The 15,269-nt window shown below is 42.9% G+C and overlaps 1 protein-coding gene across 1 annotated transcript in view; it reads right to left on the reverse strand.

Moving 5' to 3' along the window:
• LOC147691854 (maestro heat-like repeat-containing protein family member 2A) overlaps nt 1-14,933 on the reverse strand; it is an 80,600-nt gene extending 65,667 nt beyond the window's left edge. The window contains exons 1-7 of the mRNA XM_086936691.1: nt 14,913-14,933; nt 8,641-8,733; nt 5,446-5,524; nt 4,903-5,016; nt 4,181-4,242; nt 2,280-2,399; nt 1,013-1,120 (exon numbers count right to left, since the gene is read on the reverse strand). Of these exons, the coding sequence (XP_086792817.1) occupies nt 1,013-1,120; nt 2,280-2,399; nt 4,181-4,242; nt 4,903-5,016; nt 5,446-5,524; nt 8,641-8,733; nt 14,913-14,933 (597 nt within the window). The remainder of the gene's footprint in view (nt 1-1,012; nt 1,121-2,279; nt 2,400-4,180; nt 4,243-4,902; nt 5,017-5,445; nt 5,525-8,640; nt 8,734-14,912) is intronic.
• Nucleotides 14,934-15,269: the final 336 nt, after the last annotated feature.

Consider the following 15,269-nt stretch of genomic DNA (forward strand, 5'->3'; position numbering starts at 1 on the left):
CCCCTTCCTTATACCATTCCTTGCTGATGGTGTCCAAGGCAGATGCCTAGTATTAAAATCATGTAGCACCAACCTTGTTTAATGCTACAATCTGTGGCTCTGCATCCAAGGAGAATGAAGATATTATTTGCAGAAAATGTGTGCAACATTTACTCTGCAAAACCCTGCAAGTGAGCTGAACTTTGCAAATGATCTCATTATCTGATGTTATCTTCATAGAATTATCTTTATCAATGTGCCAGAGTATGCAAAGCCATTGCTGGGAATGCAAGACCCTGTTGATGTGAAAATTTGGTGCCTGATGTATCATGGGGCAGATAGCAAATATTAGATGCAAAGTGAGTGGCAATGTTTTGCAATATTGCTCATGTACCATTCAATCTCATTTCAAACTGGTTATTTAGAAGAAGATACAAAACCTCCTGCCAGGGGCCATGAATGAGATAGGATTTGATTAGCAATCTTCCCCGAATGCTGCAAACACTGGGAATGAGGACCGCATGGGACAGCAGACCTCCATCCCAGCAGCAGAGGAAACAGCCTTTACATCGCGTCTCGAACCACGCTGTGCTTAAAAACGTGGTCCAAACCAGGAATGCATCTTTACAACGCATCCTTTTAAAAATGGAAGTCATTATAACAAGTGTTGGACTTCAAATCTAACACTTTCCCTACTTTTGCGCAGACTGGAGTTGGAATAGTAAATTGTACTATTCCAAAGTCCAGCGCTTTCCCTAAGGCAAGTTATTGTAACAACTTGTGTGGTAAAGGAATGCATTTTAAACACACATTCGTGGTTCAGACCACGTTGTTAAGGCAGGCATGATAAATGCCTGCATGCTTCCCACATACAACCCTGCAGCAGAGGGAGCTTTACTAAAACATGCTTGTATGTGAGGTGGAGGATAATTAAGATCACCTGGGAAATAAGGACTCTCTGGATATTCTGCAATTGATATTTTCTACACTCCTAGTTAAATGTCCCACCTTGCTCCACATCATTCTCACTTACCTCATCAGTATTTCTATGGCGTAATGCAATTTTATTGAGGAGCTGAGAGATTTGGATGCAGATGGTCTCTTCCTCAACATCAGATTCATGATCCATGTGACTAGTACACTGTGAAAATGTGGAAAGCAAGAGAAGTAAAGTAACATGTATTTTCACATCATTTTTACTATGTTTTCTCTCCTTATGGAGGGACAAGAGATGTGAGATTCAAAACATTACAACTTCCCAATCCAGGTTGCAAGCACAAAGAAAATCTCTTGGCTTAAATTCAAATGTGAAAGGAAAAACAATCACCTCAAACATGTAATTAAAACTGTACAAATGAGGTTATGCTCTCATGCTCTGCTCTGTACAGTATACATTATTCACTAATTTGGCAGGGAAGGGTATAGCATTCATATACTGCAGATATATTGGTGGACTCACTTATAATATGTAAGCGTCTGATACATGGGACACTACACCTGAGTCATTGCACCTCTGGCACCCCAAGATAGTCTCTCATCCTTAACACACGGATTGGGCTGCTCATGCACCCTGCCCCCACCGCTTGACGGGGAAGTATGTGCTATATAATGGGACTTTTTACTCGTAATAAGGACAAAAGAATACCAGGAACTACATTTTGGGAGACAACGTTGATATGAAATAATGATTTGAAGTATATTTGTGCTACTTTGTGCAGGATTTGGTATTTTGCCCTGTCAGGCATTTGAACGGCAAAGAAGGGTATGTAACGGGATAATGCACTGTCAGTGACATCATTTCAGTGCAGTAGCAGAATGCCTTTGAGCCTTGCCCAATCACCCTAGAAGCTCTGGTAAAGTCTAATGGTCAGTTGCCTCTAATAGGCTGGATTGTGTGGTAGGCCTCTGCACTGCCTGAGAGCACTGCTGTGGATCCTGTGCCATTCCCACGGTGTCTGAGCATTTTATTTCAGGTGCAAATGTAAGCAGATAGATGGAGCAAGGGGGACCTTTAAAGCGAGGGAGGGAGAAAGACACACTGGAGTGGTAGTGGGGGAACATTAGGCTCAAATGGAGAAAATGGAATGTCAAGGCGGGCCTATGGGAACTAAATAGAGGGACACAATGTCTATATTCCACCACCCGAGGCAAATATGGAACACTGCAGATCTATATTATATGGCATAGGAGTTTCATCTGGGCACAAGGGGGCTAAAAGGCCCCCTTATTTATTTTTGACTGACTACGGTTGCTGTTCCCCAACACATTCACTTAAACAAATATGTACATCTACCGCTTACTTTCTCTTTGGTGAGGAGGTTGTACTTTTTGAGCGCATATTCAATCACAGCTCTTCCGTCCATATCATAATAACCTTTGGATGTTAAACTGGATATTAAACTTAAAGTAGCAAGAATAACCTATAATAAAAAAAATGGTAAGCATGTTTAGTGAGAAACCCTTTTGGCATGTAAATAGGATCAAATCCCACATTCTGGTGAGGGAGCAGCAAGGGAGTGTGAGGAAACCATACAATCTCTCCTTCCCTTTTGTTCACAGAGGATAGAAATACACATTTTGTTATGTGTGGGAAGCTAGTACCTGGATTCAACCTTTTAAAAAATATTGGAAAAAGGTTATTAAGACACTCTGAGAATGAAACTGGAGTCAATTTAAATAAACTGTTTTACAGAGTGTCTGACCGAAGTGCAATTGAGGGAATATTCAAACATTCCAGGTAGATTACACCTTCTATATGTGCCTGGGACTTGGTAAAAGATTGCAAAATATGTCCAGGTAGGTTACAATTCAACAAAGAACTTCTCAGGACCTGGTATTGATTCCAAAAAATGAGATTGAAAAATAGGCTGTGGATTCCACTACTGTGGGAATGAAAACAACCTATAGTAGTCTGTGGGAAGAATGATGTCCTCTGTCTAACTCCACCCACTGGATATAGCAAACCTGCACCATCCCCACTCTGCCTACAGTTAACAAATGGGTTAAAGTACTAAACGTCCATTATCCCACACCTTGATGTTTGGTTGGTCCATATCACTTTCAAGAAGTCATTTGGTCTCAAGACCGTAAATAGTCACAGTCTCCTATATCCACGTAGCAGGGTTAAAATTCACATCCCTAATATGGCTCTATATGCTGTATATTTGCACAAGCTGGCCCCAATGGCTTCAACCATCAAAGAATACATCCATGTTTGATTTCTGTGATTCTAACGTTCCTCGTAAAGCCCTGTCTCTCATGTTTCTGGTTCAGTCTGTCAAGTATCTAAAGTCAACTGGGTTTATATCATGAGGTTAAAAATGACAAACCCATTACACCCCCCAAAGAGAATACACTAGAGACCCAGTTATGGAAATACAGGATTTTGTTGATTATCAAAAGAAAATTACTTTTTCGATTTTCCTTTAGGCCTATGTCCTGTACTTTCTTACATGCTGACCATGGTGATGCTGTTATTGAAGTTGAAGTTACCTGCTTTCTCAATGTCACTGAAGTTGGGCACATTGTGGACGTATATGCCGTCAAGAAAGTTACATATATTCCAATCTCTACAGACAATACATCTTTTATATCACAATTTGACTTTTCAAATGTGCACATTGAATATTATACTGCACTATTGATCCACGTTTGGTGAGATTTCGCTGAGACATAACCCAAATATCATTCTTGGAAGAGACCTTTGACTCATCAACAAAATATCTTACTCCCCGGTTGTTAAAGGTGTGGGCAGATATTATTAATCTAAACTTCAAACCCCCTGATTTGATCATCAACACTCTCCTCTTCAGTGAAGGGTATTACGGACCAACTCAATGTGAAATACAGACCAAACACGTGGACAGCACACAAGAATTGTTTCTTAACACACATTTATTAAACAATTAGGGAACAGTGAATAGGACAGGAAATCTGGGATATGTCCACTTGGACAGGGAAACAATGGAACACAGGATGCACTGAACCGACACACATGAATGGAGGTTCCATGACCCAACATCTCCAGGAAGATTTAACTTGGAGAAAATCAATAGACTGTGGTATGCATACCACTGCTATGGGTCCATTTAAGTAGAGAATACTTCACTTTCCAAAAAGTGCAAAACTTTAATTAGATTGAGTTGTTGGGTATGAAACTGCTATAACACAGATTGTTTCACACATAATAGCTTGATGGTACCTTGCGATTGTCATCCTCAAGCACGTGACAGACAGCATCCAGATAAGAGGCACCTTCTGAATCTATGAAATAAAGCCATACACCAAATGTTCATAACACATAGATATTGTCTTTGTCTAGTAAGATCAAGATTAATAGATAAGTAGATGAAGTTTCCGCTATCAACTGTGCTGACCACCCCGAGGGTCCTGTCTTTTACTTTTGGTTTGCAAGTCTGTGACTGAGAGTCCCATGGGCCTATCAATGCTTTCCTGTTCCACTGTACATGTCTGTGTCATCATGTCCCACTGAGCGTGTCTGTGTCTTCCTGCTCAACATTTTATGTCCCTTTTTATTCCTGTCCAGTGGCTATGTCAGGATCTCTGTTCACAGTGTCCCTGTCCCATTAATGGCTCACAATGGGAACAATTAACGGAAAAGACAGAGGTGGCATTGTTTGACCACTACATTATTTTTTCACCACAATTCATGTTATTGAAGTTGATGGAAGGGAGGCTTGATCTTAAATTACAGTGCTCTACCAGAAACTATTCACAGTTAATATAGCTGAGGAATATGAAATTGAACTGATTTGCTCAGAGCTGCACCATATTGGTTAAGTAAGGGAGTACGTTGGGACTATAATTTAGGGCTCCAGATTCCATGACAAGAATTGTAATCCTTTAACTATTCTCTATGTCTACCTAAATCACACACTGCCACCTATCCACTGACAGTCTTACCAGTTTCAGCAAGAAGCTTGCAGAGCAGCTGTATTGTTACGGCACGGGACTCTGCACCCATCTGGATCAAGCTACTTTCAAAATATTTAAGGACCTCACTAGAGTGAGAATGGGCTGCAAGAGTAAAGTGAAGAGAAAAAATAGACATAAATGAAAAATAACACAACGTAAAATCATGCAAGGAGAAAATCAATGCAGGGGAGCAGGTCATCAAGGCCAAATATAAGGAAATTCTTCAACTCATATCCAGGAGGTACGATATCAATGGTCTACCACATTTAAATATGATCTTAGGAGCACGTAGTACTTACGAGATTACTATAACTGTATAGAGTAAAGTGGACTCCATGTTCCAGTAAAAAGCCAACCAATGCACTGGGAAGTGAGATAAAAACTGAAGCAATAGTAGTTTTTAGGAAGATCAAGTTATATGTAGGGCAGTGAACAGAAATTAATGTTTCTGAGGACCTGATCCCTAGTAAAGACCATAATATACTTGCAGTATCACAAATATATACATACATGCATTTTTGACCAACTTACCCAGTGACATGATAATGGCTGTGGACACCTTGAGTGGCTCTTCCCTATCATCAGAAACTTCCCTTGAGGGTGTGCAGATCTGTCAATAACAAAGCAATAAGAAACAATATTGGAAGCTAGGCTATCTGAAAGCCAATCCCGTACATCCAGACAGCAAATAACTTTCAGTGGGGGAATGACAGCATAAGAGTTTGTCAGGCCTTGTGGGGCCATGATCCATACCGCGCTACAGCAAATTCAATTGCGTGGAAAACAGCATTATCTGGGAGTCCAATATTGGTGGAACTGCAAATCCTCAGTTAGCACTCTAAGATGGGCACCTTAGTTTCAAATGGTTTTTTTCATGGTTTGGAGACTCTGAAGTCTCATGAGATTGCATCAGGCATTCATACAGACTGCTATTTAACACAGATGGCACTAGGGATGGTGTCAGCTATTCAAGGAAATAAAGGAGGACACTGTTGTTTCGCTTCAACTTTGTTTATCTTTGGGGACAGTAAGTGAGTTCCCCTTTTCAATCCTGAGGTATCTGGCAAGCAAGGTAGGTTGCATGCTTTTCAGAGCGGGCCTCTTTTGTGCACTTTTTGCGCCTTTTGCAAGATGTTTCTCTTTCAGGTCGCCATCCTTCTCTGTTACCCATTATAAGAGCCACAGTTGCAGAGAGGTGGATTTATGGGTGGTACCTCTCTACCCTGACATTTCTGACATAGTTTTTAACATAATCCTCTTTCTTTGCATCCTTGATGATAATTTATTCATGTTGATGAGACTCTGTGTGTTGGTCTGGCATGAATCACACTGAAATTTGTCATGTGTCGGGAAAAAGGTTTAAACATGATATAGTGGGAAGGAAAAGTACAAGGCCATGAAAACTTTCACCGTCTCTGACTCCAGTATGACCCAACCAAACAAAAAGATGTCTGCCCTATAAAATTAATTTAGATGGCTCACATAGAGTTCAATAATTTCAACTTCGCAACATTAAGCTCACCACATTTCACGGCCAGACCACATGATTAACCCGACAACACACAGAAAAATATCAATTTTTATTCTCTTTTTTTAAATAAAAAATCTTTGCAAGTGCACAATTACATATAAATTAATATGGCAAAAATTTGATCTCATAAAATCTTAATAATAGCCCCACATCACCCATTCATCTTTCATTCAACACCACAGATTCGCTCCTCTTATATATCCTCACACATTCTAGCAGCCAAATCCAAATTTAAACATTTCATACAACATCCTCAATGCAATTCCCAGAGTGACAAACTGAAGAGGTCCTGCAGTGTCTTCTCAGCAGAGCGCCGGAGACCCAAAGTAGTAATAGCAGGACAGGAAAAGAAAACGGCAACGCGTGTTTCGGTGCCAGGCCCGATCTACGGCCGCACCTTCATCAGGGTATTCACACAGGAGAAATGGGGGGGCAGACAATGTCAAAACAATGACCAATCTTAAATGGGTAACAAAGTAGCCTGAATGAAGCGATTCCTCCTCTGCCAAGACTGGCAGGGTCACAGTTCACCTCATGGGCATGCCTGTTCAAGATTTCAAAGCAAGGACGTCTCCATACACGACAAGATTCGACAGAACTAGTGTCCCCAGGACCGCAGATTCTACAGTTCTCCAAGACAGGTTTCAGGTTAACGACGTGTTTTTTTTAATCAGTTCAAGGCTACGCTCAGCGAAGATGCAGTCCAAACGGCAGGCGAGATTAACTGCTCGTGGGGTGCTCAGTCAAGGGCCTAACGGAGATAAAATATTGGCAGAACTCAGGTAATCCGGTGCCAGAATGAGATCACTTTATAGCTCTTGTGAATTTTGGGCTCTGGTCTCTCCGCAGTTCAAACTGCCGTCGATGCAGGTGAGCTTCCGTTCGTAAAGGTCCAGTTTGAACTGCGTAGAGACCGGAGCCTCAAATTCACAAGAGCTATAAAGTGATCTAATTCTGGCACCGGATTACCTGAGTTCTGCCGATATCTTATCTTCGCGAGGCCCTTGACTGAGCACTCCACGAGCAGTTAATCTCGCCTGCTGTTTGGACGGCGTCTTCGCTGAGCATAGCCCTGAACTGATTGCTAAAAAAAACACGTTGTTAACCTGAAACCTGTCTTGGAGAACTAGTGTCCTGGGGACACTAGTTCTGTCGAATCTTGTTGTGTATGGAGACATCCTTGCTTTGAAATCTTGAACAGGCATGCCCATGAGGTGAACTGTGACCCTGCCAGTCTAGGCAGAGGAGGAATCGCTTCATTTAGGCTACTTTGTTACCCATTTAAGATTGGTTGTTGTTTTGACATTGTCTGCCCCCCCCATTTCCCCTGTGTGAATGCCCTGATGAAGGTGCGGCCGTAGATTGGGCCTGGCACCAAAACGCTCGTTGGCGTTGTCTTTTCCTGTCCTGCTATTACAACTTTGGGTCCCCGGCGCTCTGCTGAGAAGACACAGCAGGACCTCTTCAGTTTGTCACTCTGGGAATCGCATTGAGGATGTTGTATGAAATGTTCAAATTTGGATTTGGCTGCTAGAATGTGTGAGGATATGTAAGAGGAGCAAATCTGTGGTGTTGAATGAAAGATGAATGGATGATGTGGGGCTATTATTAAGATTTTAAGAGATCAAGTTTTTGCCATATGAATTTATATGTAATTATGCACTTACAAAGATTTTTTATTTAAAAAAAGAGAATAAAAATTTATATTTTTCTATATGTTGTCTGGTTAATCATGTGGTCTGGCCGTGAAATATGGTGAGCTTAATGTTGCGAAGTTGACATTATTGGACTCTATATGAGCCATCTAAATTAATTTTATAGGGCAGACATCTTTTTGTTTGGTTGTGACATTTTCCCCTGCCGGTCTGCCCTTCATCCTTATCAGGGGGCCCCTTTCTGTATTAGTTTCCAGTATGACCCAAACCAATATAATATGGAAGCTCACATCTGGGTTGTACGCCTGAGCAGATTTTCATGTTTCGGTATGGACATTTGCTACCATTTGGTGATCCTGGGTCTACGTGTGGGAATCTAGGTCACAGTAGGGAATATCTGGGGGTGAATAAGTGAAGATCCCACACTACCAAGTAGCGGTGTGAAGACAACCTGCTCTGATTGCTTTCAAGAGGCATGCCTCCTGCCCTGGTTACATCGAAATACTGAGATACTTTGTATATCCTCATGTATATACTTACCAGGTGATGCAGGGCTGCAAGAACATTTGGCACAGTTCCATTCAGGCCTCTGCAACTCTTAATAACAGCTGCCTGCATGCATAACTCAAGGGTCTGTAAGGAGATAAGAAAACTAGGATGAGGCTAAAGGGCAATTTGAGGAAATGGTGATGGTCAGTGGTGAGTTACAAACTTTAAAGTGTAAATTCTGTATGAATGCCAGAGTGAGTTTGTGTGTGAATGAGCTCTCATGTGTTCTAATTCTAAATAGACATTATCACAAGTACATGTTGACTAATGCCCATTCATAGGTTTAATTATTTCTTCACTGGTTTGTCTGTTTTCTTGTCTCGCTGTGCTTCATATAGTAGTGTTCTCTGTTGGCATCAGATGTTGGATTGTGGTTTATCAAGGAACCACAACCAAATATATGCAGGATTTAACTGGGGCATGGAATAACATGTAGCTTAGAATCACTACTTGTCATTGTAGGCCCTGTATTCCAAGCCACTCTTGCTGATAGCCCTTGTCTCGGTTGTCCTAATTCTCTTGGTGGTTCGAGTTCACTTGGTTGTCTGCTGTTCCTGCTTCTTATGGTACTGTTGTCTAGATTCACTTTGCCATTTTAGTCCATTCCTTCCTGGTCTTGTTCTTCCTGTTCCCAGTCCTCATGCTGGTCTTGATCTTGATGGCACTAATCAGTTTTGTTGCTCTCCCTTTCCTTTTTTCAAATCCTCATTCTACCTTTGCTACTCCTGTACCTAGTCAACCTGATGTTTCTTCTCGTGAATCTCTTGATGGTTGTGTCCTGATCCTCCTGGTCATAGTCCACCAATTCTCTTGGTGAACCTGGTAATCCTAGTGCTCCTGGTCTTCTTAGTTGCCTTTGTCCCTCTACTCCTCCTGGTCATTCTCCTCTTCCTGGTCTATCACCCGTAGGCTTTCATCTTCATGCTCCTAGTTTACCAAGTCTTCCTTTTCCTAGTTCCCCTAATCTGTGTGTTGATTTTCATTCTCTTTTTTCTAGATCTCTTCCTCCTAAACATCCTCTTACTCTTCTTCCCCCTCGGCCACCTCGTAGTTTTCGTCAAACTCATCCTCCTGGTCTTCATCTACATATTTGTGCTCCTATCCTTCTGGGTATTGTTTATTGTTCATAAGTGGCCCTCATCCTCCTGAGACCCTCCTTCTTTTGGCATATATTATCTTCACCATGGTGCTTCTTGCTGTGCCCGTCCTAGTTGTTCTTCCTTTTGGTCTGAGTCCTATTGGTCCTCATGATCTTCCTTGTTATTATGCTTGTGGTCCAGCTAGTCCTGGTCATCCTCATCCTGGTACTCTGAATCTCCTGGTGCTATTTCTCCTAGCGGTCTTGGTGTTGGCCTTTATGATGGTCATGGTGGTGACCTTCTATTTCTCTTCTTGGTCCTCCTCCTCTTTCTGGTCTTCCTCCTCCTGGTTTTCCTCTTTTTTCTCCTACCTCTTAGAAGTCCTTTTCCTTGTCCTCCTGGGCTTGATCCTCTTGGTTTTCCTAGTTCTTGGGCATGGAATTGGTCCCCAATTGATTCTAGTGTTCCAAATCCTTCTGGTGGTCTTGAAGTCCCAAAACTTCATGGGCGTCTTTGTAAAAAAATTTATGGAGTTTTATACAGCGCGAACTTGACCCGGTATCGGGTATCAGAGTGCTTTACATAGCACCAGTTGCGTTACATGAGGACACATTAATTTTTTTAGGCATGGGAGATTAAGTGATTTGCCCAGAATCACAGGATGTTCAGCGTCATTGCCAAAACACAAACCGGGTTCCCCAGATTCAAGGTCAACCGCCCTAGCCATTAGGCAAACTTCTCTCCCCACTTCAAGTCCAGTCAAGTCAGAATTTATATAGCGCACTACATACCCAGAGGGTCTCAAGGCGCTTGAGGAAGGGGGGGAGGTTTACTTATCGAATATCCAGGTTTTAAGCTGTTTTCTGAAGGCTAGGTGGTTTTGAGTAAGGCGGAGGTGGATGGGAAGGGAATTCCAGGTTTTGGCCGCTAAGTAGGAGAAGGATCTTCCCCCCATGGTGGCTTTGTGGATGCGCGGAACAGCGGCGAGGGCTTGGTTGGACGAACGCAGCTGGCGGGTGGGGGTGTAAAAGGAAAGGCATGTGTTGAGACAATCAGGTCCAAGTTCGTATAGGGCTTTGTGTGCGTGGGTGAGGAGACGGAACGTTATCCTCTTGTTGACGGGGAGCCAGTGAAGGTCTTTCAGGTGAACGGAAATGTGGTCTGTGCGGGGGATGTCTAGTATGAGTCTGGCTGAAGCATTTTGGATGCGTTGGAGCTTTTTCTGCAGTTTTGCAGTGGTACCGGCGTAAAGGGTGTTTCCGTAGTCCAGACGGCTTGTAACCAGTGCGTGGGTGACCGTTTTTCTTGTTTCGGTGGGGATCCAGCGAAATGTTTTTTTGACCATGCGTAGGATGTTGAAGCATGATGATGAGACGGCGTTGACTTGTCTGGTCATCGAGAGTGAGGAGTCCAGGATGATGCCCAGGTTCCGTGCGTGGTCCGTCGGTATGGGGGCTTTTCCTAGGGCCGTTGGCCACCAAGAGTCGTCCCAGGCGGAAGGAGATGCTGTGGTTCTGAAATTCTGAACCCTGCTATAATATGGTACCGAGGCCCAACACTCGTGTCACAAAATATCATCGTACCATGACGAATTTGGTGTCGGCAGACCGGTAATGATTAGGACATTATCCCTGTACATTTGCGTCCTGATTGAGTGATGCTATCACCCTTCAATCATGGTTTCCATCCCGAACCCTCGGACTCCATTTTGTGAACGGCATCCATCTTGTGGCTTGCCCTCATATAGTCAATTGATTAAAGCCGAGTTTGATCTGAAAGGACACGTCCACCTTAGATGACTTTCCTATGACCTGGCCGAACTGACTCCACTGCCTCCAGCCAAACCTGTTCGGGCAGTCCCTCGCCCAGTGGCCGAATAAGATAGCATCAAGGCACAACATGCCATAAACCATTCACTACATGCAAACCATGTTATCCACACGCATACACCTGTCCATGTTTCTTGTTTATGGCCGGCTTTACGATGAGGAGGTGCCCGATTTTATTGGGGTTTCGTCGATATCTGATGGTAGTTCTGGACCGAGCTGAGCCATCTATCACAAACTAGACATCGAAAATGTGGGTTGGCCGTCATGACTTTGCTTTTTGCTTTATTGTGGAAATATGTATATGACCGTATTGTAAACTGAAGAATTCTTGCCTAGAGCATATATTTTAGTATAAAGGGAGAAGGCTGGTTCTGTAAAAACGAACAGTCTCCTGAGAATCTACATCCCGTGCTGTTGTACTTCTAGGATACTTGTTACTTGGTTGCAGCCAATAAAACTCGATCTCTGACTTCACCTGGAAGAACCTGTGTTTCTGTGGTCCGGAACAGGGAGAACTCAGAGGTCTTCGGGTGTTATCCCCTGGCACCACCGGGTTCCTAAAAACCCGGCACCTCAATGCACCTAAGATGAGGACTTCCGTTTTGTCCGAGTTCAGTTTCAGACAGCTGTGCTTCATCCACTCGGCTACTTCTTTCATCCCTTCATGTAGGTTGGTTTTGGCGGTGATTGGGTCATTGGTGAGTGAGAGGATCAGCTGAGTGTCATCAGCGTAGGAGATGATGTTGAGGTTGTGTTGACGTGCGATGGTTGCGAGGGGGCTCATGTAGACGTTGAAGAGGGTGGGGCTGAGTGATGATGCTTGCGGGACGCCGCAGATGACTTCGGTGGCCTCTGACTTAAAAGGGGGAGGCAAACTCTCTGAGTTCTTCCAGCGAGGAACAAGATGATCCAGTCCAATGCTTTTCCTTGAATTCCGATGTTTCTGAGGCGTTGTATCAGGGTGCTATGGCAGACTGTGTTGAAGGTTGCAGAGAGGTCAAGGAGGATGAGGGCGACTGTGTCTCCGTTGTCCAGTAGTGTTCGAATGTCGTCTGTTGCTGCGATGAGGGCGGTCTCGGTGCTGTGTTTGGCTCGGAAGCCAGACTGTGAGGAGTCGAGTGTTTGTCCTCCTGATAGTCTTCCTTTTCTACTTGGCCTTCTGGCTCTGGCCCTCTGGGCTTCCTCATTCTACTTCTCATCCTGGTTTTACTGAGCCTCCTCTTTTTCTTGGGCTCACTGATCCTCATGTCCTGGTGATCCTCCGGGTCTTTCTCATGGTCCTCCGGCTATTGCTTTCTCTTCATTCTCCTGGACACCCAGTTCCTTGTGTTCTTAATCCTGCTGGTGGACCTGGTCCTCCTCCTCCATTAATTCCTCCTCAACTCTGTGACCTCCTCTTCATTCCCCTGGTTCTCCCTCTTCATTCCAGAGGACCTTTAGGTACCTGCCTGCTTCTCCAAGTGCTCCACCCCCCACAATATATCCTCATACAAAGTCAACCAGATAAATCTCCAGCTAGAGGGCACACTGAGATGTAGCACGGGTAGATGGGCACTATTGAAACGAAATCAGCCCCTTGTTTCCTGTTAGATAGTACAATACAGTATTAATTTGGGTGCTCTTCTAAGCCCTGGATCCCGGTACCACTGCTCCTGTTTCACTTTTAGCATTTGTGGACCAAGGTTCCTCAATGTCCCCCTTGCAGCCCTGCATACCGTGAACCAAGGGAGTACAGATGTGCCTAAATGTGGGAGCATTTGCTTATGAGAATCTCAGGTTACTTGGAGTCAGGAGCTGCAGGACAAAAGATGTGTGCCCAAAAATTGTTTTAGGAACACATTTAGCTTCACCGATGCTAATGAGGAGAATTCTCACCTACAGTGAAGACTCAGAAGAATCATCGGAAAAATGGCATCAAATTAAATGCATGGTCAGTATGTCTTACACCAAACTTTTGTGGTTTGTTTTTGGTTTGTCGCTGGCTTTCAAATGTTTATTCCAAGTGGAGTCTGTCAAAAGAAGGCCTGGTAAGGAATTTGAACATCTTGTCATTTGAACTGTAAGTGATCAGACCCTGCAGAAACTTGCCCACTTGGAGCCTCAGCACTAATCTTTTATTCTAAAGCCTCTCCAACTAATATTTCTGTGGAAATAAAAATTGGAAGATTCAATAAGTTATGATCTCAATAATGTGTCCACCAAGCTCTCCATCTCTCTTGATTTTTCAGCAAATACAGTATGAACCCCAGTAACTGTGGACTATTTCCTTTGCTAATGTTTTTATTTTATTTCACATAGCAACCAAAAGTAGTATTCAATAATGCCAACAAATTATTGATTACCAACTTGATACAATTCCAGCGCCCCTCTTAAAATTACTTCGTTTCACCTGTATGTTCAGTCACCAGGAGTGTAATGCAAAGTCATTGCGCTATTTAGTGAAGGTCATTTAAAAATGTACTTGTGGTATCCAACTTATATTTCAAAGGGTGTAAGCAGCCCCTCAGACTAGAGAAGATACAATGTCCCTCTGTATGTTCTAAGCGGTCACTGAGGCTTCAGTATGCCTCATAGCTGCTCAGGACCTATCGCTGGGCTCTAGTGACTGAAGATTTGCTGTTCTGTTGTGATTAACGCACCAATATGGTCAGTATGCTCGATTTCACTTAAATAACCACATTTTACTTACCCAGTATCACAACAAGTGGAAAAATTGTAGCAAGGCTGATTTTTTTTAATTCTAGCACAATTGTTTGAGGTCACATTTTTCCTTTATTTATCCCGATTTCATATGTAACAAATTAAAATACAAGTTTTGCTTCTCAAGCTGTCTTCACAAATTGTGTACAAATCAGAATTTACCTGGTTCAGTATTTAGAATGAATGCTTGAAAAACTATATTCACCGTAATCCCTTCATCTCCCCCACACAATACACCAGCTCAAAGCCGAAGAAATTATCAGGGGTGAGTGTGTCAAATAGTGCGGGATTACAGTCTGAATTGATGTGGTATTTCCATTTCTCACGGTTACCTTAGGGGCAAACTTGGAATCATACATTTTTCCTGTAAGTCAAAATTACTGATACTCAGAACATTGGTAGTGTCAGGTGTGGAATACCAATATGTTGGCCCAAAGTGCACATGATGGAGGCCTGAACCATTGCACAACTCCACCTGTGGTGTAAGTGACTCACCAATGGAATTCTTTAGTTCTGTATTTGGTCCTCATTACTCAATAATTTATTATTTAATTGAAGCTAATTTCTCACTATGGGATAGGGTGTTCATTATGAGCGGATCACTTGGGAATGGTTGCAGTGGCAAGCATGGACAGTAAATCGAGGTCACACTCACCTTGAGCAAACGAAATGCCATATCAGCAGGCAGCTGGGGTTGGAGGCTTTCAACCTCTTTAACCAACCATGGAAGCTCTTTGTCTAGTTGCTCCTCTGGCAGGACGGCAGCCAAATGTCCCAGAGTGGTGATAACCTGCCCCCAGACCTGTTAAGATAAATGTATTTATGTATTTATTTAGAAAGGTTTTCTATAGCGCTGGCTACATCCATGGGTATCAAAGCGCTTTACATAAGTATGAAGATAATACAGTCGGAAAGTATCCGAAGAAATACACATCATAAAGTAAAAAATACAGTAATAAAGTGCGGTGTTAAGTTAAGATCAGTATAGGGAACAAAGTAAACATAACATTTT

This window comes from Lissotriton vulgaris, chromosome 9 (assembly GCF_964263255.1).
Source record: "Lissotriton vulgaris chromosome 9, aLisVul1.2, whole genome shotgun sequence".
NCBI lineage: Eukaryota > Metazoa > Chordata > Amphibia > Caudata > Salamandridae > Lissotriton > Lissotriton vulgaris.